General features: G+C 28.9%; 3 protein-coding genes across 4 annotated transcripts; 2 read left to right on the top strand and 1 right to left on the bottom strand.

Moving 5' to 3' along the window:
• Position 1: 1 nt before the first annotated feature.
• Positions 2-4,228, bottom strand: ref(2)P (refractory to sigma P). 2 transcript variants are annotated; one of them, XM_029307873.2, is made up of 4 exons: positions 3,882-4,228; positions 2,042-2,482; positions 1,458-1,963; positions 2-650 (listed from the first exon to the last, which is right to left on the bottom strand). In XM_029307873.2, the coding sequence occupies exons 1-4, from the start codon at positions 4,072-4,074 to the stop codon at positions 387-389; spliced, it is 1,404 nt and encodes a 467-aa protein (XP_029163706.1). In that variant the 5' UTR covers positions 4,075-4,228; the 3' UTR covers positions 2-386. The 2 variants fall into 2 exon arrangements, with proteins under 2 accessions (XP_029163706.1, XP_029163704.1); XM_029307871.2 differs by having other exon boundaries at positions 1,458-2,482.
• A 6,334-nt stretch (positions 4,229-10,562) lies between these two features.
• On the top strand, positions 10,563-15,726 carry LOC114935133 (glutamate receptor ionotropic, delta-2-like). The gene is given in 8 exon segments (XM_029307877.2): positions 10,563-10,777; positions 11,831-12,324; positions 12,648-12,977; positions 13,243-13,405; positions 13,738-13,946; positions 14,734-14,841; positions 15,008-15,171; positions 15,245-15,726. Coding segments are annotated over 8 exon segments (1,905 nt in total). The 5' UTR covers positions 10,563-10,602; the 3' UTR covers positions 15,507-15,726.
• Positions 15,727-16,483: 757 nt separating this feature from the next.
• On the top strand, positions 16,484-24,315 carry LOC146725075 (glutamate receptor ionotropic, delta-2). Its single transcript, XM_085484687.1, has 8 exons — positions 16,484-16,640; positions 19,210-19,712; positions 21,110-21,430; positions 22,002-22,155; positions 22,268-22,476; positions 22,921-23,010; positions 23,087-23,250; positions 24,015-24,315. Exons 1-8 carry the CDS (start codon positions 16,484-16,486, stop codon positions 24,313-24,315), a joined length of 1,899 nt encoding a protein of 632 aa, XP_085340813.1.
• Positions 24,316-24,515: the final 200 nt, after the last annotated feature.

Here is a 24,515-nt window from a genome sequence, read left to right as displayed (position 1 = left end):
ATTTATTTGTTATAATTACTTTATTAACTCTTCATTAACATAACATGTAATTAATAATTATACAATCACCACACAAATATTTATTTTTAGACATTTTAAAAATATATTTATATTATTTAGCTTTTAAAATAAAATTATCAGTGAATGCAAATGCATTATAAATTGAGCACTGTAAATAACAAAATATTAAAATTGACAAAATAAAATTATGACAATTATCAATTTTAAGCAAAAGATAAAATATAAAGTATTATTAATATATATATATATATATATAATATTAGTAACAAATTATCATCAGCTATTGATTATGTTAATAGTTTACCATTGCCATTTATGTTATTGTATGTAAACTATCGTCAACTAAAATTTTAACTGTTTCTCTTTTAATGTGGGCGTACCGGATGTAATACGTCTAGGGCTTTGCCAATGTCACCGTCTTTTGAAACAAGCAGATGAGTCAACCATCCACCCTCATTGCTGAATCCCATCGCCATCATTGCTGTTACTGCTCGTTGGATCTTCGGATTTGGATGATAGAACTCTTCCCTTACTTCCTGAGGTAAGGATGGGTAGATGTTTTGTTTTGGTGATTCTGCTTTCTCTGGTTCTGTTTCCATAGCGGTTGCGGCTGGAGCGGATGGTGCAACCTGCATAATAAGTTATTCTGAACACGTGATAGTACATACAATATAATAATGTAATAACACTTTTTCACTATTTTTTTCTTACACATATATGTAATTATATATTCGCTATATTTTCGATATCTTTCGAATTTGAAAAGATACACTTAACGAGACGCTACCGCGTCTGCTGATATATTTAATTTTATTTAAAAATAATTGTGTTTTAATTTTCTATTATATTTGAATAATTCAAGGATATGTTGCTATTATAATGAATTATTTATTTTCTTACATATGTAATTATATATGTAATTACATATGACATTTGGTATTCAGACTTCGCAACACACACTTGAAATATCGGGGAAAAGGACTTGTTAAAACGATAATCATGCTCAAATGTCGCATAACTTGGCATCTCAGACCAATCGCCTTGCATATCTATTGGTCAACAGCGAAGAATCGTTTCAATTTTATATTTTAATATTTAACTAACTTTGTATTTTTAACATCTAACTTTATATTTTAATATTTAATTTTTATGTATTGATAAAGACTGTAGTGCAGTCGAAACGTTTACAATTTATATCGATTCTGTAACGGAATGTTAATTTAATGATTTAACTATTAATAAAAAAATTTTTACATCTTATTTATTTGCTCGTTTAGTTGGCCTACTATATATGATTGTTTAATTTTATAAATATATATATATATATATTTAATTTTATTTAAAAATATAATTGTATTTTAATTTTCTATTATATTTGAATAATTTAAAGATGTGTTGCTATTATAATGCATTTTTTTTGCATATGTGAAACGTACCTGTTTAGGTACAGCCTCGTTCAAGGATGAGATGGAAGATGTGCGGCTGGTGGTAGAGCTCTCATCTTGCGGCTGCACTATCGTCCACTCTTCAGCTTCTGCCGCTTGTTCGGCAGATGCGCCGGTTGTTGGCTCCTTCTGTGGCGAAGACGCCTTGCTGGTCGAAGGAATAGTTTTCTCATCCGTAGTAATTCCAGTTTCATCGTTCAACTTCTTCCCTTCGCCGGGAAACTTCTTGGTAGGCTCTTCCGACGTAGACGCCTGATTCTCGGTCTTTTGCGAGCTGCTGGGTTTATCCTTGGAATCCTTGTCGGTCATCACGGTGACGTTGATGCCGAGCGGGTCCAGGAACTGGGTGATATTGGAAAGATTGTCCTCGACTATCTTCATGATTTGGGACAATCTGTGCCTGGTCTGCTCGGCCGGGTCCTCCTCCGTCGCCTCGGTGGCAGCCTCGGCTGATGGATCCCTCTGCTGCTGTTCCTTGGATCGCTTCTGAGTCTCATCTGACGAATCAACACGCAGAGTGTCTAGAAAATCCATCAGCGGAGTTTTAAAGAATACGTCATAAGCGTCTTTTTTACCAGGTGGATGTTGGAACGCCGGACAGCCGCGTCGCTTGCTGCTCTTGTTGTACGATCTGCGCTCGTCGTTCTTGCTGTACTTCGCCCACTTGTGCAAGTGATGAGCCAGTCGACGTCCTTCGCGACTCAGCCAGTCGACTTGGTGCACCATCCGAACCATATAATGTTCGTGATGGTGGCCCAGCAACATGCAGTTGCAGCATAAATCGTAGTTCTCGCATTGCATGCACTTGAAGCGGAAGCCTCTTATCATTATATTGCACACGTCGCAGGTTACGCCATGGTGCAATAATGCTTCTTTGTTGTATAATGTGGATGCTGAGTCTCGAACGGGTTGTATTCTAACATACAGCTTACAGATGTTGTTCTTAGATGACATCTCCTCTATTGCGATCTCCAGCTCTTCGTTGGTTGATATCTTAATCATCTCGTTCTCTGCATCTAAATACAAAAAATGATTTAAGCAGATGTTTTAACACATGTAGTAGTTTTAATTCCTTATTTAGAATGCAAAAAAATTAGTTTCTTATATTAGTCATATTACTATAATAGTCATATTTCTTCATAATGTATGTTATGTTGCATAGAGCGAGCTAATTCATGCAAAAATTAATATATTGTGTGAAATTTGTTATACATAATATAATTACATTTTCTCTTACCACTATCAAATGTATATGAATCATAGACAGTAAAAAGGAGAAAAAAATATGGATTTATTATTTAAATTGATATATGTAAAAATGATTATAATAAATTGATGTAAAATTTATATATATTCAAACTGACGTTATTAAACAACAAAATGATGTCATTTGACTTCAAAATGATGTATGCTTGTCTAAGTATATATACAAAGTGTCCCACAATTAAACCGGCAATGCAGATATAGGTTTATTGACAAAAATGGCTTGTTTTGATGTTGCTTTATAACTACTTGAAGTTTGTCAGTCTAATTTTGAGACATTCTGCGTGTGTATATATATATATATATATATATATATATTTTTTTTTAATTTAAAATAGAATTCTTTTATAATAGTTGCTTTTCATTTACATCAAAACTTAGATAAATCTCACTTGTGTCTTTCTTCACACATCCATATTAAAGAAAGATGGAAGTGAGATTTATCTGAGTTTTGATGTAAATGGAAAGCAATATATCAATTTTATTATCAACTTGTCATAATCATTTATATATATACTTATAGCTAAAACTTCTAGACTAATAAATATTTTAATGTTTTGTATTTATATAATAAAAGAACACTGTATACAGGGTGACCCAAAATTAGACTAACAATAAGACATTGTTTGACATTGTTTAAATAAGAAATTGTTGACTAATATATTGTAAGATTGAAGAGTATTCATTCAACGTTACACTCAGTATTCATTATTTAATCGAAATTCATGTTTGAAATAGACAAGTTTTCTTATAAAAAGATTTAGCCAATATACATCTGGATATAATCGGAAGAGAAGAAAATATGTCACTTAAAAAACACTGATGCCAAAATGGCTCATTTGCAGACATGAGTTTATCGACCAAATTTACTTGTTTTGATATAATCCTCTGTACTTAGTAACTACCTAAAGTTTGCCAGTGAACTTAGACAGCCACAGTAATTATTATGACATCACTTTGACGTCAAAATGACAATTTTTGCTATCTGCGTAATTTTGGGACATCCTATATAGTGTATATAAAGTACAGGAAGATAAATCGATGAATCACTCTCTTATCTTTCCTTTACGAGTTGATAAACACAATCATATCAACGGTTAGCGTACTCAATATTTATTTATAAATGTTTTTAATCAAAAGGGAAAGAATTACCTTTCCACTCGATCCAGAAGAGCTTCCTTCGCAGAGTCGGGAAGAGGCTTTGCAATTTTTCGCACACATATACGTAATTTGTCGCGACGTCGGCGTCGATGCCGAATCTGCGCGTTTCGAATTGGGTCTTATTTTCGAACGGGTAATCCTCGTAATTCTCGGACAGATACACCTTGAAGCTTATCGTGGCCATTTTGTCGTCTCTCTTCTTTAAATGTCAAATTTCCCACGAAGAATTACGTCGCAAATTAATTATTGCACTTGCTGCGGATCCCTCGTCGTAGACGCGTCCTTATCGGAGCTCGATCGTTGTTTGGCGAGAGGACGTCGACGCAGTCCGCTTTTATACGCGGTCGATAATGCGTTTATTGCTCATCATGTCGCGCGTCGCGATATCGTAGTCACTTCCGGCGGCGCTATTCGCATATTTCGCCTATTTTGCGATTTTTGCATCGCTTTTTCTCCTTGTTTTTCCAACCTTATTTCACGAAGAGGATGAAACGACGTCGAGAAGAATGCTTTTGTTCTGATACAAGACGATTCCGAGGCGGGAGAGCGATTTTCACTCGCGTGAAATTGAACGGAGGAAGTTCGCGAGCGCGGCGCCATTTTTGAATGAGTTTGCCTATTTTGACAGATGGCGGTCACGTGACGGCGCGTACGTGATGATTCACGGTGCAGTGATGGGATCGTTTTGAACGGTCGTGTTGCACGATGTTGTGTTGCATCATAAAGTTGCAATATACACGATTTCTAAAAGCTGGCCTGTAATTGAAGTATTGATGTATATCTATTATCAGTGCCGGTTTTAGCAACATTGGCGCCCTGGGCAAGATTATCGTGGCGCCCATTCAATTTTCGATATTTTTACTAGTCTAAACGGATATAAACGAATGCACGCATATAAAAATTCAAAAAACTTTCCTTTAGCTTTACCCAGAGCTAACGACGTGGACGTAGAAAGTTTTTGTAATTCCTTTTTTGCTTTTGTTTTTTTATATATTTATATTTTTTTATTTTTTTGTATTTTTTTGTATTTTATATACTTTTATTATTTCGGGTTTTTTAGAGGACAAAGCTTAAACTAGAGTTTTTGAGAGATTACGGAAGGCGCCCGCGTGATGAGGGAGTCGAGCGTCAAGCGTGGCGATGAGGATCCGCACAAAGCGGAGAACGCGATAGCCATGATAAATACAGATGTGAGACAAAAGAATCAAAAGATATACAAAAGTATAGAGAGCATGTCAGGGTATAACACAGTGAGGAGATATAGGTACTTTTGCATACTATGGGGCATTAGAGTTCCTCTAATAAGAGTCGCGACATCTTATTAGAGGGACTCTATGGGGCACCGGGCAGCAGCGCCCCTACAGACCCGGCGCCCCGGGCAGTCGCCCCACTGCGCCCTACCCTAAATCCGGTACTGTCTATTATCGTGAATTAATATTTGAGAAAAATATTGTATGGAAATACATATACTGCGATTTAAATAAAAAGATATGCATATATATGTATTTGGGAAAAATAAATAGTATATGTAGTATATGAGCATTACATATAAATAATATACATAATATTAATATATAATATAATATATAATAATATATAAAAATAAAAATATAAAATATAAGATATAAAGATATAAAATATATAATAATATATATATATATATAAATATAAAATATTTATGATATATATATATGAATAAATATATATATTTATAGTATATATATTTATTATTTATATATTATTTATAATTATATTTAAATTATATATATTTATATATTATTTTTTAACACTTTATAATTAATGTAAACTTTTTAAACTTTTTTTTCTGAAAAAAAAAAAAACAATAGAAACTATTCTTTTCTTATTATTTTTAATATATATGTATATTATATATATATATATATATGTATATATATATATATATAAATTATATAAAAAAACAAAAATTTTTTATATATAATTATATGTATATATGTATTTTATATATATATATATATATATATATATAATAATAATTATAAATAAATTTAATCCTTGTGTGGAAAATTAAATCAATCCATTTCGGATGATATTTATTATAATAGATAGATTTATATAGATTAAATTTTTATAAATTACGTTACTATTGTTTTTTTTTTCAGAAAAAAAAGTTTAAAAACTTTACATTAATTATAAAGTGTTAAAAAATAATATATAAAATATATATAATTTAAATATAATTATAAATAAATTACTGATTGGTCAAAAATCCTTATTCTCACAAACAATTGTAATAAGAAATATAAATAATAAATTGAAAAATATGAATCATTTTCCAAAATAATTTTAACATTGAAAATAGTCGATTTAAAAAAAACGAAAGATATAGAAGTATTTATTAGCAATGAATAACAACAATAATTATTCAAGAATATACTTTGATTAAACTTCTATGCTGTTAAAGCGTTTAAAGCTGTTTTTTAATACTTTTTTTATGTCGTTAAGAAATGTATTATTAAAAAAAGACAAACATAAAATAAAAATTAATTATATTATATATACAGTATACAGACATATCTAATTATGTATGCATATGTTCTTTTTCGCTGTAGTGATATCAATGCAAATTCAGAGTTTCGCAGGAACGATCTAGAAATATGGAGAATGTAACAATCTACATGTATAGAAGCATCCGGAAAGTAGCAGGGAAAAGTGCGCATTCACGCGAGAGAGTCATGTTTTCTAGATCTATCTATTCATGACGAAATCTTATAGCTATATATGCATATATGCATAATATGAGTATAAATTAAATGTGTTTTCCACAAAAAATGCAAAATAGACCTGGAACTTTTCTATTTCAAAATAAAAACTGCAAAAATGCTTTTATAATAATTAAAATACTCTTTAAACACTCAAATTAAAATAAGAAATAGAAAATATTAAGCATTTTTAAAATAATTTTTTTAAATAAAAAAGTTTTTTAAGTATTTATATTTAAAAATTTTTGTATTTTTAATTTTTTATATTTTTTTACTATTATTTCTTATACATAAATAAACTTGAATTACGAAAGTTTAATTATCTAAACATTTATATAAGATTACAATGCTTTTTATAATAATTAAAATCTCTTTAAACACCCAAATTAAAATAAAAAATAAAAAATATTAGGCATTTTTTAAAAATGATTGTTCAAAAATAAAATATAAATATTTTTAATTCTTATATATTTTTAATTCTTTATATATTTCTTACTATTTTATTTTCTATACATAAATTCTATACATAAATAAATTTGAATTCTATACTAATTCTATACATAAATAAATTTGAATTACGAAAATTTGATTATATAAACATTTATATATAGAATTACAATGAATTGTATAATAATGAAAATTCTTTTTTAGACACCTACATTGAAATAGGCATTGTTAAAATAATTTTTTTAAATAAAAATATGTTTTAAGTATTTATATTTTTATAATTATTTATTCTTAAATTTTTGTTTACATTTTTATATTTACATTTTTTAATTATATATATTTTTTTACTATTATTTTTTATAGACAAATTCTTATTTCTTTGAATATTCATTTAAATTACAAAAATTAAATTATGTAAACATATAAATATGTATCGAAAATTACATTAATCTTTGCTTATATTATTGTTTGTACAGACATTCAGTTATTCTTTTAAAATTATATTTTGATTGCAATACATACATAATATAAATGAGTAATAAAAACTGCTTAAATGGAAATGTAAAATAGTTTTCAAGAAAATATTTTGAAATGTGCAAAATATGCATTTGACATCTTATATTTCCATTTTATAAATGCATCTATCATCTATCATTTCAAATATGCACAATAATACACACATTTCTGGTTTATAAATGTACTGTTATATAAATATATTTTATATAAATATAACGAGGCTGTGAATCAGATGTAATAAAAACGACTAATTATCATTTCGCAATTATCAGAAATGCATTATGGTGTATTAAAATTGAAAATCGACTTATCATGTTGTATCTTTTCAACAAAGATGCATTTTCGAAATTTTTAGTAAGTAAATAAAGGAAAGATTTTGTTTCGTGTAAAAATGTATTATAGAAAATAATTATAAAAAGAATTTTGCAAATTGCAAATATAAAATATTGAACGGGATGATATCAACATTTACTATCTTCTAATATTATTGTTGCTTGTATAAATTAACAAGTCTAGTATACGTTTAGAGACTAATATAAGGTCGGTCGTGTTATTAACATAATTGTTGCTGAGTCACTTATCGATGCCATAATTGTTACAACGCAAATTTGATGATAGCTAATTCTTGATCAGGTCGGTAAATCATCTCGAATAAAAAAAGTAATGACGCGCTATTTCAGGAAATGATTATAAAACACTTGACAACTATAAATATATTATATATGTATATAAATATAAGCAGGGTAAGTTAATGATTTTTTAAACTAAGTTAAGTTAAAGTTAGTTGCTTATAAAATTAATAAATTTAGTTAAGTTAAAAGTTGCATGAACCAAAAATTAACTCAGTTAAAGTTAAGTTTAAGATTAAATTTACTTTATAAGATTAAATAAATTGAAGTTAAATCAAAAGTTAATTTTTAAAAACATTTATATTAAATTAGAATTTTGTTTGTTAATTTCTTTAAAATTTATAATAACAAATAAAAAAATTTGATTTTTATATAAAAATATATTTTTTGGTTATTATAATTGACGACAAATAAACATAAAAATTAATAATATTTTAATATAAAAATAATATGTTTATATTATTTATAAAAAACAATAATGGTAGATAAAAAAATTTAACTTAGGAAAAAAGTCAAGTTTAAAAACAAAAATATATAACTATAGTTGAAATTAAAAATGAATAAATTTTAAAGTTATTAACTTTTAACTTTTTTTAACTTTTAACTAATTATTACTCAATTCTGTATAGAAATAAGTATATATATACTCATACTTTTCCAAAAATGCAAACGTTTATAACTCAAGAACTGTTTGAGCTACAGTGCTTCAATTTGACATACAAGTAAAATAGTGTAACATTTTTATTTACTGTCATTTTTATATAAATTTATGTAGTGTGTTTTAAATTGTAATGCAGTTTTAATTTTTCTAAAAATATCTATGGCTGCTCTAACTTACGTAAATTTTGAAATATTGGATTAAATTTTGTTACATATAAATAGAGTATCATTAAAAGATGTTTGGTATTAAATTTGACAAGAATTGGTGAGAGTTTATTTCTTATGAAATTTTGAATTTTTCAAAAAATATTTGTTTAACTTTCGTAAATTTTGAAATATCGGGTTAAAATATTTTACATAAATAAAATATTATTAAAGAATGATTGATATTGAATTTAAGAAAAATTAGTGACATGGTTTATTTTTTAAAGTTTCCTATTTTTTAATTAAAAAATTTTTTTAAATGAAAATTTTTGAATTTTTTAAAAAAGTGCAAATCAGAAATTTGATTAATAATTTAAATCTTAAGTTATTAGAGATATTTGAATTTTCAGACAGTGGGGACATATAAAAAAAATACACACATATGTATAGGATGTTTTTAAAAATATTTTAAGATGTGAAAGATGTATGCAAATTAGAAATTTCTTTCTTCATCATTTTATTTTGTTTATTAAGTTTTTATGAGAAAACCAAAATTGAAAAACCAGCTTGAGCAAGGTTTCCAATCTTTTATTATTTTAAGGCGCGTAGAACTTAAAATTTATGTATTTTAATTAATTTAAAAGCCTTTTTATCTAATAATCTAACTCATTTTTAATCTATTTTCTGAAATATGAAAAAATTGAAAAAGTATTATTCTAATGATTAGATCAAATATTACACGCAATATAGATGTCATAAGTATATAGTTTAAGAAAATAATGATTTATCGTTGCTCTTTTAGCAGAAATATGGAATATAAGCATTACTGCCTGTCAACTGAAAAATGTTAGCTCGATAACATTTACTCTGATAAATGCTCATTTAAGATGAAATCAGCTGAGCATTTGATCGCAATTTTCTAATGGAACTGATATATCGGTCAGTACGTGCTTGTAGAAAATACATCTCATGCGATATTATAAATTGAAATGTGCACTTTCCCTATGGACGCCTTCCTCAGGGACGGATAAGTGGATATATCTCTGGTATTCAAAATTTTAGGATTTGTCGATTGACGTAAATTATCTTATTTCGCTCCATATAAATGCGATTTTTATATTTTTTATATTTTTATATCTTTATTTGTGTATAACTCAATAATTAATTGCATTTATACTTCAACACATATTAATGTTATTATAATCAATATAAATATCTTTAGGAAAAATATAAAAAATTTTAATAAACTATAATTTTTAAGAAATTTAAAATTATAGCTAGTTGTATAAAATTATATGTAAAATATATATCCTACAGAAATAATAATATATTATAAAAAAATTGTGTATCAATTAAAAATAAAAAACATTTATAAAAATATCTTAATCAAAAGGAAAAAAGAAAAAAAGCAAATTAAACAATAGAATATATCTATTCTATATTTGATATGCATGTACGTCCCTGCATCTACTCACGTTACTTGATAGGAAAAAGCATTTGCAGAAATTTGAATCGTGTTTAGTCGGTCTCTTGGAGTCCTTCGAGCTATAAACACGATCCTCTAACGGCGACGAAATGAGATTGGCTCATCTTTATCTGACGTACTCGATACTGCTTTTAGTTTTCATAAATTCGGAAAAGCATTTTCACATCGATGTTTTCGTCGAAGTGATTATGGACATTCGAAAATTTTATTCCGCAGCGACTGTTATATTCACCCATCCTGGAGACGAGTATGGTGACTATGGCGGTTAGTTTAGAGTATAGTTTGAATAAATATTACACTGGTCAACAAAATAAAATTTTTGTTTCGTTGCAAAAGATGATTGAGATATTTTGGGGACGCTGAATCCAAAAATGACAACATAGTTTTGCCGAATTGGTTATATAGTTTTTGAGATGGATACTCAAATTATGATTTTACCCCAAATATGACATGTGTAGCAGGGTTTGGTCTGTCTTTTTATTTTTTAACATTATTTTTATCTCCAACGTGATCCTGATGATCTGTACATAAAAAATAGTACAAACAGTATTTTTCTATTCATCAATTGTGATTATCTGATTCAGCTTACTTTGTTTTTATATTATTTTACCTGAATACAACGCTATTAAGTATTTCATCATATATATATTTTTTTCGTATGATTTGAGACAGTTTTCATATGATTTGAGGATACATCTAATAATTAAATTTTTTGTATTTTTTATGTTTTTCATGGACCCTACTATCTCAAAAAAGAGATAAGATAAAAATAAGAGATTCCCAATCTAGAAAATCAATACCATGTTCGCAATTAATGGTACAAAGTAATTTTGTTGTTGAAGAATAAAAAGACAGACCAAACTCTGCATATGTTAGCAGCTACAGATCGTATTGGGATAAAATTGTTTAATTTAAGTATCTATTGTCTCAAAAACTAAAGTCAATTCGGTAAAACTGTGATTATTTTTGGATCAAGCATCTCCAATAAAGTAAACTTTAATAATTGATAGCGTCAATCTAATCGATTAATCTAAAAGTTCAAACATTCTTAGTAACTAAACAAAAGTTTATTTTTGTTGACCAGTGTTATCTTTTAGTGCAAAATTTTCGTAGCTGCATCAAACTACCCAGACAACACCACGTCTAAAAGTGGCGCATAAGACATCTTTAAGTAGTCTATAAGACGTCTTTAAGAAATCTTATGATATGATATTCAAAAGACGTCTTTTAAAGACATCTTAAGGATGTCTTATGTGCCAATTTTAGACATAATATTGTTTGAATTATCAAACTGAATTTGTAAAATCTTTGCTGTAGATCTGCAAATTACGCACCTGGTGCATACGTGTTCTCGTCTGCTAGGCCGGAACTACGTGGTGACTCTGGACGTGCACTTTAGAAAATTATGGAGATTGCTCAGATATCGCCATCAAATAGTGCAGCCCATCATCATCGTTATTATGCCCGATTTCGATGCATACCTGGAATTCGCAGAGGCTACCAATACCTATCCCATGTCTTTCCCGGTGTGGTTTGTGCTGTTCCTTTTCACACCAGCCAACAATACTCACGATCATTGTCGCCAGCCGATAGGCAATCCTTTCAACCTGGCATTCGACACGCAGATGTTGGTATTATGCCACAACGAAGAAATTCTACAAGAATGGTACTCGGTCAAAGGCGAGACCACCAAGATTTTCGATCTGGCAAAGTGGGAGGATGATTTGGGATTCGTGCCCTTGACAAACTTATCCCTCTACGATCGAAGGAACGACTTGGAGGGAGTTGTCTTGCGAACTGTCACAGTCAAGGTACTCGATTGTATACAATATTTTAAGATATGTAATATGTATACAAGGTATAACTAAACAAAGATACAAAGCACACTATCTGGTGCAGGACGACCAATTAAATCGAAAAGTCTTGAGCCATTTTTTAATCTGAGCTTTATTTTTGACGCTATCAATTATTAAAGTTTGCCAATTAGCGCCTGCCTACAACGGAAAACAGCGTAGGCCAAGCTTACTAAGGCGGCGCCTACGCTGTAAACTTTAATTTATAACATATATTTCATATTTGAGTAATTGCGAAGCACAAGTGTTTAATTTAATTAATTAATATTAAACGAACTTAGGATATACCGCTTTCTTCGAGATTTGACGAAAACTACGTGGGCAGTTTGTACGGAAAAGTGGTAGATGAGCTCACGAATTCCCTCAACTTTAGTTTGGATGTCGTGTTGGCATTAGACGACCACGGCATGTGGAATCACAAGAATCATACTTGGTCCGGAGTAATGAATGAGATTGTATCAGGCCGCGCGGATTTTGCTATCGCCGATATGTCGATGACGAGTTTGCGGGTGCGTTTCGTCGATTTTACGCTACCCTTGATAATATCTAAAAACAGCCTATTCGTCAGGGAACCTGGGATATGCGGCGTCAAGTGGCTCGGTTATTTTCAGGTAATCATGATTAATAAAAAGATTGATTGACAATATAAGATCGTCTTATAGAGTTTACGTTTTCATTCAAGCGTATAAAAAATGTATATCTCTAATAGCACAACATATGCGAAAGATATTCAGAGGCTATTCAGAGGATATCCAGAGGACATTGTAACATCCTTAGGATGTCTTGTACGTCTTCGGGATATGTATGCTGTTAGGGATTATAACATTTAAAAAAGTTCCAAATTTTAAATTAAAATAATGTAATTGTGTTCAACAGACGTTCAGTTTGCGTATTTGGGTTGCGATTATCACGTTAATAGCTGTTGCACCGTTTCTGCTATCCTTCATGAAATTGTGTCGTGAATCTGGAAACATTATGGATTTGATTTCCGACAATTTTCTCTACATTTGGGGTATCTTCTGTCAACAAGCACTTATAGGTGAGTATACTTTGTTACAGAATTAATTTTACGAAGCAATTCTAATTTATTATATAAACACCATATTCATCAAATATTTTAAAAATATTTTAACAAAAAAATAGAGGATAAAAAGTGAAGGGAGAAAAAAGGAGAGGGAAAAAGAGAGAAGAAAGAAAGAAAATGAGGAAGGGAAAGGAGAGAGATAGATTTTTCTAATTAAGAAAAAAATTGAGAAACTGTAATTAAAAAGAATTAAATTATTTTAATCAGAAATTAGATAAAAAATTAAATGATATTTTTAAATGCATTTTTTCCTAAAACTTTTTAAGACTTAATTTTTTTCTTTGTAGCGTTTCCGAGATGTTCATCGATACGTATTGCGTATTTTACGATATTTTTAACGGCAGTATTGATAACGGCTCATTATTCAGCGGCATTGGTGTGCTTTTTAACGGCTTGCATTCGCGTTCTTCCTTTTCGTTCGATAGATGAATTTGTGGAGGATGGTACTTATCAATTAATTGTTCCACGCGGCAGTGCCGACTACGACGTAATCTCCGTAAGTTCATCCAGTTCATCTTAATTAAGTATTCTGACTTTCACTTTTGATGCTCATACATATACTTGTATAAGCGAATAAATTATTGTCTAATCATTATATATATATATATATATATATATATATATATATATATATATAATGATTATATATATATAACATACAGGGTGAGTCATTTTAATCAACGCACGTAAATATCTCGTATAGTAAGCAAAATGGAAAAAACGTCTCAAACTAAAGTTTTTTGTCTATGAGGGGGACATAAGATATATATTGATTTGAACTGAACATTTTACAAGATATTTTACATTTTATTCCAAAAAATTGTAAAACTTTAAACTTTTATAATTTGAAAAGTACTTCATCAAACAACACTTTATTATTGGGTTTTGGAAAGCTCTTTAGATAAGCTATAAGAATATATGTAATGAAAAATAGCAGGTCTATTTAAAAAATTGAAGGTAACCTATACGTGACCTTTAAATGATTATACAAGGTCAAATCAATAACATCATTTTATGTTCTTCTCATAGTCAAAAAACTTTTGTTTGAAACATTTTTTCCATCTCTACACGAGATATTTACGTGCGTTGATTAAAATGACTCACCGTGTATATATATATATATATATATATATATATATATATATATATGTATATATATATATACATGTATGGTCATAATTGTGTTGTGTGTCTGATTATGTATATTATTAATAAATTAAATTAAATTAAATTAAATTATATTATATTAATAATATTATAATAAAATATTTTTGTACACATAGCATCAATCAAAGTACGAAACATCGAAGAAATCTTTCTCGGCGGAACTGATGAAGTTAATGAAACAGGAGTCAGAATTGCCGGAGACTTTAATTGATGGTTTCGTGCAAGTGCGATTGATATTTATAATAATAATAAATTGTTGATATTATATTAATTTTTTTCTGATAAAATTAATTTAATTACTAATTATAATTTTTTTTTAAATTTACGATATTTTTTATATGCTTATTTTTTTTTAAAAGGTTATTTATATAATTTATTATATTTTTTCAGATTTGCCATGAGAAAAAGGTTGCTTAAATGATATTGGACGCTTTAAAGAAAAGCGTCGAAATGAGAATTCCTTGCAAATTGTCCAGCGTCAGCACTGAGAGAATAGATAACCTGGGGATGATTCTGTCCAAAGACAATCCCTACACTAGCGTGATAAATTACCAGTGAATATCTGTTTTAACAATTTTTTTCTATTCACTCTTTTTTACTTTAAAATTACCAAAATTTTTACTGCAGTTTACAGAAATTTTTGGATAACGGGATAATGAAGCGTTTAAAGGATATGAAATTCTTGATACAATCAACTGAAAGCAAAGCTTACACACCGGTTCGCATAGTTAGTATTGTCCCAATCTTGGCGATTCTCTGTGGAGGCATTATTTTAAGCAGCGTTGTACTGGTCGTGGAGAAAATTTATTATCAATACAAGATGAAGAAGAAATTTCAATCGAGGCTCTTCTATCGCTCGAAAAAACAATTGTTTCTTAAAAGGCAATAAGGGCCACTAGAAATTTTTATTATATGATTTTATTTAATTTGTTGCTTATTGCGAATATCTTTATATTAATGAAGAAATGAAAAACTATTATTATATATACAAATATATTATATTTTATTATTATTAGTATTAATTTTATTATTATTGATATTATTAGTGCCATTATAGTATTATTAGAGAAATGCTATTTTCTATGTCTTCGTGTATATGTGTATTTACAGATTTGTAGCGTATAAATATTTTGTTTAGATATTAAAAAGTAATATATTTTTTGAATATATATAAAATCAATTTTTGTTAACAATATTATGATGTCCAATATATGAATAGTTAATCAGTATCGATGTGTGTGTGTATATATTAAAAAAATTTCTTTTGATCTACATTGATAACTTGTACCGTTTGATGAAACGTGAATAAATAATACTGCTTACTAGGAGTTTAACAACGATAAATAATTTATGATTCGGCCGATTATTCACCGATAAGAAGAATCGTGCCCTGATACGCATCCTCGCATAATTTATAACAATGCGGCAAGCATAATTTACAATATATCACCTGGTAGCACTCTTTTACGCGCACCCCATATTTAGATCCCTCGGATCCGATAAAGTCAAACATGTTCGTGACGATCGCTTTTCAGTCGTGCATTTGCTCTATCGTGAAACTTATTCTTTCTCTTTCTGTTAACTACTAACGCTTTTTGCTAAAAGATCCCAGCTCATGAACTATCTTTGTAGAATTATCAGAAGAAATTAAAATTACTGAGAGATTTCTTTTCGCTTCTCCTAATTTGTTTTAATTTTTATAAAAGGAACATTTTTTTCACATAAAATTAAACGTGCACATCTGCATCAATAGTTATTTTTGTATTACGATAATATTTTTAATTAAACAAAAATTATATTTCTGCATAGTTAATTATTCATTAATTTTATTCGGATTTTTTTTTTGTAAGTTGCTTTAATTCCACGATGAAGTATATAGTGCAATTTATTGTGACGCTCTTCTTCATGTTAACTATTAAAGCGGAAGAAATGCACATTAACAATTATTTTCGGCTAATTAGTGATGTTCACAAGTATTATTGCACTTTCAGCGTTATTTTTGTGTGGTCTGGCAACTATCATAGTAAGTATTTAAAAATTAGCCCTTCTGTCTTTCTCGCTTCTTATGTATACTATCCTGCAATCAGTAGACGGCGAAAAGAAAGTTTCTATGAGCTAAAAATAAATATATATTTAAAAAGAATATTTCATGTGCAAAAAATTGCTTTAGATATATTCGCAAAATTCTTTTTTTAAACATTTTTAATTATAAATTATAAAAAATTTCCCGTCAATAATTATATTTATATTAAGGTCAATCTCAGAGATTTCAGTAACTTTGATATACAATATTATCAAGGACATGGTTTTGAATAACTTTTTTAAAAGATTTTAGCTGTGTATGTGTGTGTGTGTGTGTGTCTCTCTCGCAGCAGTTTATTTAGATATTATAAACAAATTTAGATATTATAAACAAAATAAGTTTAACGAATAAAATGTACAATAATTTTTTGACAGAATGTATATGAATAAGAAGGAACACAACAAAATCTTGATAAAAGAAAAAACCGCCAAGTATATAAAAAAATTCGATATTGTATGCAAAATGCCTTTGTAAAAATTTTTCTAGCAAAAGTATTTTTTTAAAGAGACACTTTACACACACAAATAATGTTGAAAAACATAAACATACACACAAATTCAATGTTTGAAAATAAAGTTTAAAAATATATTTAGAAATGCAGCTCGAAAATAGATATAAAATCAAAGCTACTCAGCCAAGTATAAATGATATATTAATTTCTGTATTATTTGATTTGATATAAAATTCATCACCTTTGTCTTCTTAAGAATAATGCTATCATTTATATAGTTAAAACGATTTAAATCCAACATTGAAAGGATTAAAATGACGAATAAAACTTGGCGTGCCCGGAGCATTAAAATATGACATAAATTTTCTGATAAGATTGCTTAAAAACTAATTTATAAAATTGATTTGTAGAGTAATAAATAAGATTTTTAAGTTATTTTATCTATATAGTAGTCTTAAGGGGATGCCGGACTGACGGCCGAACTCCAAGATTAGCATCACACATAACCGCACATATGCACGTTTACACATATACACATGCATGTACACATACATATGCGTGAAAATTTATTAATATATAATCTTTTTTTATTATATTTGTAATCTTACTTCTAATTGTTCATTAATATTCTTTCATGTTATCCCTATTACGCGAGCTATATCTTATGCACAGACTGCAGAACTTTTTTTATTAAATAAGTATTGTTACGAACTGACACAAAAAAAGCCGATAACAAAACTATAAATTTTTATTTTCGTATGATTTATATATGGAATTATAGCTAGCGCAATCCGTTTTTATAAGTACTTTAATCATGGAAAAGGATTTATTGATCTTTATAATCAATAAAACATATCCCAAAATAATCAATATTTGCATTCGGTCATGTGTGTGAAGTTAACCCCGCACTTTTCGAATTTTGAATTTTTCTTGATTGTGCTGCATTGTGCTCCGTTTGTGCTGTATTGTGCAGCGCAATAAAAAAATTCAAAATTCGAAAAATGGGGGGCTAGCAAAAAAATTTTGATTTTTTTTCTTGAATATGCTTTGAGTTAGAGTTGCCGTTTGCGGCACAATACAGCACAAACGGAGCACAATGCAGCACAATCAAGAAAAATTCAAAATTCAAGAAATAGGGGGCTAGCACAAAATATTTGATTTTTTTTCTTGAATGTGCTTTGAGTTAGAGTTGCCGTTTGCGGTACAATACAGCACAAACAAAGCACAATGCAGCACAATCAAGAAAAATTCAAAATTCGAAAAGTGCGGGGCTAACTTTATACATATCATTCGGTCGGTAAAAACATACGGCATCCCCTTAAAAGTTTCAAATTATATACACTATATTTTACCGGCAACTAAAAACGTTATTTTCGTTAACGATCATACCACGTTGTTCAAGCATAGGAAGTAAGTTTAAAGTAAAAAATAATTACAGTTGAATAATACATTTTAAATTAACTAAACTAGGTTAAAAGTTATTAATTTTTTAACATTTTTCAATTTTTAATTAATTTACTATAGTTATTACCCAAACCCTGTCAGGATATGAAATTTTATTTCTCATCAAGGTATATTTGTAGTCATTAAATTGCATGTATATTTGTACATGCACGTTGTGCATCTTGAAGGTTAAAATTATTGAGAGAGAGAGAGAGGGGGGCGGGTGTGGGTGTGCGGATGTGTGTAAGTCTTAAACGTAAAAAATCTTACTTTTTTTAAGTATCAATTTTCGAGTTTTTGATATTGACTGTATCAATCATATCTACTCAAACCGGTTGCAACCAAAAGCTTGTAGTCACATTGCATAAGTAAAGTGCCGTTAGATTTTTTATTTATGTCGTGGAAGTATTTTGATAGGAATATTCCGAATAATCTAAATTGTGATTGATGGATAAAATGTTGTGAAAGTTACTTAGCACTATAGTGCTAATTGTAAGTAATTTTTAACTTTAACAAGTAAGGACATATATATCTTTGATAATATAAAATATTAATAAGGTCATTGAAATCTGTCAATTCGACCCTAATGCAATTATTTATCAATGCGTCGCACAGATTTTAATATGACGTCACTGCTGCACATATGGTCGCGTGACTTCTCACGACAGAGGATCATGACCGCGACTATAACCTTCTCGGATCTGGTAAGTGAATACGACGAGTACCAGAGGACCATCGCCCGGCCACTGTTTGTGGTTCTTCTCGACACTGGGGAGACCATGAACGAATTTGTTGAGGTCACGAAGAACGTTAAGCCCATCTCTTTTCCCGTCTGGTTGATCGTGTTCTTGCAATGCTCTGGAAAACCGCTCGAGAAGTATTGCCGACATCCCGCTGATAACATATTTAACGTAGACTTCGACACGCTCATGTTAGTCCTGTGTTATGATCATCCGAACCTGGATGAGTGGTATGCTATTCGCGACAATCGCACCAGGACATTCGAAGTGGCCACGTGGGCCACTGATGGAAATCTAGTTTTCAAAACGCGGGAAAATAATCTCTATGCCAGGAGGAACGACATGTTTGGCGACATCATACGCGTAATGCCCGTAAATGTGAGTTTCGAAACCTTGTCGTGAGTTACATTAATTACTTATGTTGGAAAATAATCTGAGAATTAGGGATGGGCTCGAGTTCAACATTAAAAGTCCAATTAGAATCTAATAATTCCATACAGTACAGAACATTGCAATTACATCGCAGCAATGTTGCAATCTTGCAAGTTGCAATGTAACATTGTAGAAATATTACAGGGACATAACAACATTTGAATGTTAGTTAAGTTGTTTTGTCATAAAAACTTATATATAAATGTTATACAATAAAAGACTGGTACTTATTTTTATTATTCATTATTATAAAAATTACATTGCAATGTTGCCGTAATGTTTCATTGTATAATATTACAAAAAGCGACCATCTAATCATAGCAATCATGCAGCAATGATGCAATAATGTTTCAACCAATATATTGCAATGTTTCAATAGCGAAGGAATTATTAAGTATCTTATAAGTAGATTCGAATTTGTTCACCTGATTTCAAACTCTTTCAAACAGTATTATACTTTCAAGTAGATACAAATAGTATATATTTTCAAGTAGATACGAACCTGGACGAGATAGCTTTGAACTCTCTATAAGTATCTCGAAAATAAAGAACTTCAAAGTTCAAACTTCTTTAACAAGTAGTATTGGAACTCTAATTATAAGATAAAAAAAATCTATTTATGATACTTGCTACATATCCATGCACACTCCCCAATTTCTCATAAGAGTTCCAATTTCTCATAAAAATCAAAAACTATGATCGAACATACCTCATACAGCACCGAAAGATAGCAGAAACATTGCATATATCTTACATTGAAAGATTGCAATATTGCATGGAAGTTACAAAATGTTTCTGCAATGTTCTTATTCAAGCTTGTGGTAATATTGAAATGTCCTCTTGGAAATATTGCAATTTAATATTTAATAATGTTACGGTGCAATGTATTTAAAATATTAATACACATTATTGCTTCTAATATGTAAAACACTTCAAATTTAATAGATCAAGTTTTATGTGTGAGGATATACTGAATTTCTTGTGTTGCGGGATCGAGTCTAAAAAATTAAACTGATACTTGATTCAGATTCGACGGTATTTAGAAATACTGTTCTTTGTGTTTAAAGAGTTTAAATCTATGTCATCCTCTACTTGAAAGTGTTATTGTATTTTTTAAGTAATTATAGAGTTTGAAATCATTTGCCCCGCAAACAAATTGATATCTACTTGCAAGATACTTGAATAAGGATTTTCTTTCGCGCAAAAATTGCCACAATGAAACAGTCGACACTCGCGTAATTTGTCATAGAATCGATATTAGACTTTAATGATGCACATCCTAGCGGACACATCAGTTGCGATAGAATTGACTTGATAATTCTGTTGACGAATGGGATTCGAAGGAGTCGGCATTTTTCTCGATGAAGAACGGAGCGATCGGCGGGTTTTTTGGTTTACTGCTGATAGAACTCAGCGAAGCGATGAACTTCACGTTGGAGGTTCTGGATCCAATAGATGCGTACGGCAGTTGGAATCAGCGGGAGAAAAAGTGGACCGGCGTGATCGGTGAATTGGTGAATGGCAGAGCTGATATCGGCGCTTCCGCATTCACAATAACAGCAGACAGACTAAATTTTATCGATTTTACATTGCCATTGATACATTCGCGATCTCGTCTCTATTTTAAGCAACCCACCAGAGTGCATTGGTCTGGATACTTCACGGTAATGTTTATGTCGTTTAAGCATTATATACGCGTGTGTAATCTGTAATAATGATATTATAATACACAGGATGCCATAAACTTACCAGAAAACCTGTTAATGACAGATTCCTGGGTCCAGTTGAAGACGATTTTTCCTCACCGAAAATGTCGAGGGAGGCCATCATTTTTGCATGTTCTCAATTTTTGCCATCATGTATCTTTTGTAACTAAACCTTAAATTAAAATTCTGTTAAAGTAAACTTTATCTAAAATTAACTGAAGAATGTGGTTTTGTAAATATTTTATTTCCACAAGTTTGCGAAAAACCCTTTATTTTCAATCTTATAATTTAAGACACTTATAACTTGAAAATTATTGGTGTCTCGACATTTTTACCGAGAACAAGATCCCAGAAATCAATTAACAGGTTTTTCGGTAAGACTGAAACACCCTGTACTCTGTATATAATATACAATATACAAAATTTAGTATACAATATACAATATATATGATTTATTTTTATAATTTTTTAAATATATATTTGATGAAAAATAAATTCTTTTAAATTTTAAATCGTATAAACCTTTCAGGCATTTAGTTACGGGATTTGGATAATGTTAGCGACGGTAATAATAATTGCCTCTATTCTGTTAAGTGTTATAAAGGTGAAAGGGTTTTCAATGAATCTACTATTCGAAAACTATGTTCATGTTTGGGGTATTTATTGTCAGCAGGGTTGGTCAGGTAATATTAAACTACCGATATGCTCATATACAAACATAATATCATTAAATATTATGTAATAAGAACATTTTTCGAACTATTTCTTACAATATAACTGTTTGCGGAATGATAGAATTTTCCAGCAAGTTGTCAATGAGATTGGCTGTTTTATCGATTTACGTTTCATCGTTAATAGTCACATCCGCTTATTCCGCCTCGTTGATCAGTTTCCTGACACTGACTAAGACCAACCTGCCTTTCTCCACTTTTGAGGATTACGTTAAAGATGGTTCTTATAAATTAATTGCCATAACAAACAGCGCCGAGTACAATATGATTCATGTGAGTTCTCTCTGTTCTATTAGCTATATTACAAATTAATATTGTTTGAGTAATAGCAGTTTGTGAATCGCGATATGAGTAGTTGGAAATTTTAATTAAAAAGTATAATTATAAATAAAAATAATTTTATTTAGAATTTTCTGTTTTATATATTAATTATATATTTATAATCAAGAAGAAATTTTATCTAAAAATATTAATATTGTATAATATAAAAAAGGTTAATAATAATAATAATTTTTATAATAATAACAATTTGTGTAATAAATTAATTTTACTTATTGATAAATATAAAATCTATTTTTTCTTTTCTGTCTCTTATATACTTACGATATAAATATAACTAGAGCTTTTAAAAGAGACTGTAATATATTAATTGTATGATTGAAAAAAGAATAATATAGTATTGAATTTTGTTTGAATGATTAATTTTACAAATTGCAGCACATGAAGACTCCCATATTTTTGAAAATGCACCAATTGCTGGAAGAGAAAAAACATTTGCCATCTACATTGCCAGAGGCATTTAAACAAGTTAGCGGTTTAAATAGTGAAATTAATAGCATTACATTTTTTTAAAAATTAATTTACACCAATAATTCTTATGCAGATTTGCGAACGGAAGAACTTGGCGCTTTTTACGACAGAGCTATTTAAAAGCGTCACGAACATTTATTTGACGTGTAAAATCAGACATATCGAGAGCGGAAGAACTGATAGTTTAGCGATGGCTCTAACGAAGGGAAATCCTTACACTGGTCTTATGAATTATAAGTAAGTTTATAAAATATGTAGATAATTTCGAAAAAAGTACTTTCAAATAGAATCCATCTTAAACAAAAGGGTTCGAACTCTCTATAAATACATAGAAAAACAGTACTTCCAAATACTAAAAATATTCAAACCTAAATCAAGTATGTTCAAATCTATTATATGCATATATTATAAAAAGTTTAAAATCACATATAAACAAATTCTTTACTTGTAAAATACTAAATTCTATTGCTATTGACAATTTATCATTTTAAAGCAATATACTTTTTGAATTTTATTTTGATAAGTAATTTTATTACTTATTGAATTTTATATAATTTATTTTTTTGGATTTTATCAAACTTTTATCAAATCTTTTATCCAATTTTTTTATCAAACTTCTTAATATTTATAAAAATATCAAGGACATTTTTAATACATATAAACCGAGTTTAATAGTGTTATTTAATAGTGTTAAAAATTTAATTTTTAAAAATTAAAAATTAAATTTTTAACAATTTTACAACGTTTTAAAAATATCTTGAGAACATTCTGAGAGAATTTTATTAAAATAGTATAATATATTAATAAGAATGTAATATTGTAATGAACATTGTAGTAAAGGATTGAATTATATTTAATAGAATTGAATATATATATATATATATATATATATATATATATATATATATATATACATACACATATATATATATCAAATTATTTATGGTTGTTAAGTTTTAATTTTTCATTTTAAATGTTTTGTAATCAAACATTTTTTTCAGTTTACGGCGATTTCAACTTAATGGTGTCATAAATAAATTGAAAAGCAAGCATTTTTCAAGAAGTAATAAACTGGAAATGAATTATAATGTGGTTAGTTTAGAAGATGTAACGCCGACTTTAACAATAGTGGCAGGAAGTATAATCCTGGCATTGTTTATCTTGATAAGCGAAAAAATGTATCATTCTTTGAACATTCAAAGGTTTAAAAGAATCGAGTTAAAAAATCGAGATAAGTTCTTGGTTGAAAATCATAAAATCGAAGTAATAAAGAATCTAAAATTTCAACAATATTTTGAATAATATAAAAATTGATCGAATATGATATTAGAAAATATAGATTTTTATTCTAATAACATTTGGTACAATATTTAAGTTATATATGTAATTTTAATGATATATTATAGTGTGTTATTGAGATAGTATAGTTTAAACTGAATTGTTTAAATTAATATTATTTTTTTCCTTTGAATAAAAAAGTGCTCTATATCAAGAGACACGGT

This window comes from Nylanderia fulva, unplaced genomic scaffold (assembly GCF_048542155.1).
Source record: "Nylanderia fulva isolate GAGA-0341 unplaced genomic scaffold, ASM4854215v1 Scaffold105, whole genome shotgun sequence".
Lineage (NCBI taxonomy): Eukaryota > Metazoa > Arthropoda > Insecta > Hymenoptera > Formicidae > Nylanderia > Nylanderia fulva.
This window is presented reverse-complemented; position numbering and strand designations above follow the sequence as displayed.

Coding starts and splice junctions, on each gene's coding strand:
- LOC146725075 (XM_085484687.1), top strand. CDS start 16,484: ATGAAGTATATAGTGCAATTTATTGTGACGCTCTTCTTCATGTTAACT. Junction 21,431..22,001: donor ATTGGTCTGGATACTTCACG/GTAATGTTTATG, acceptor TAAACCTTTCAG/GCATTTAGTTACGGGATTTG. Junction 22,477..22,920: donor CCGAGTACAATATGATTCAT/GTGAGTTCTCTC, acceptor TACAAATTGCAG/CACATGAAGACTCCCATATT.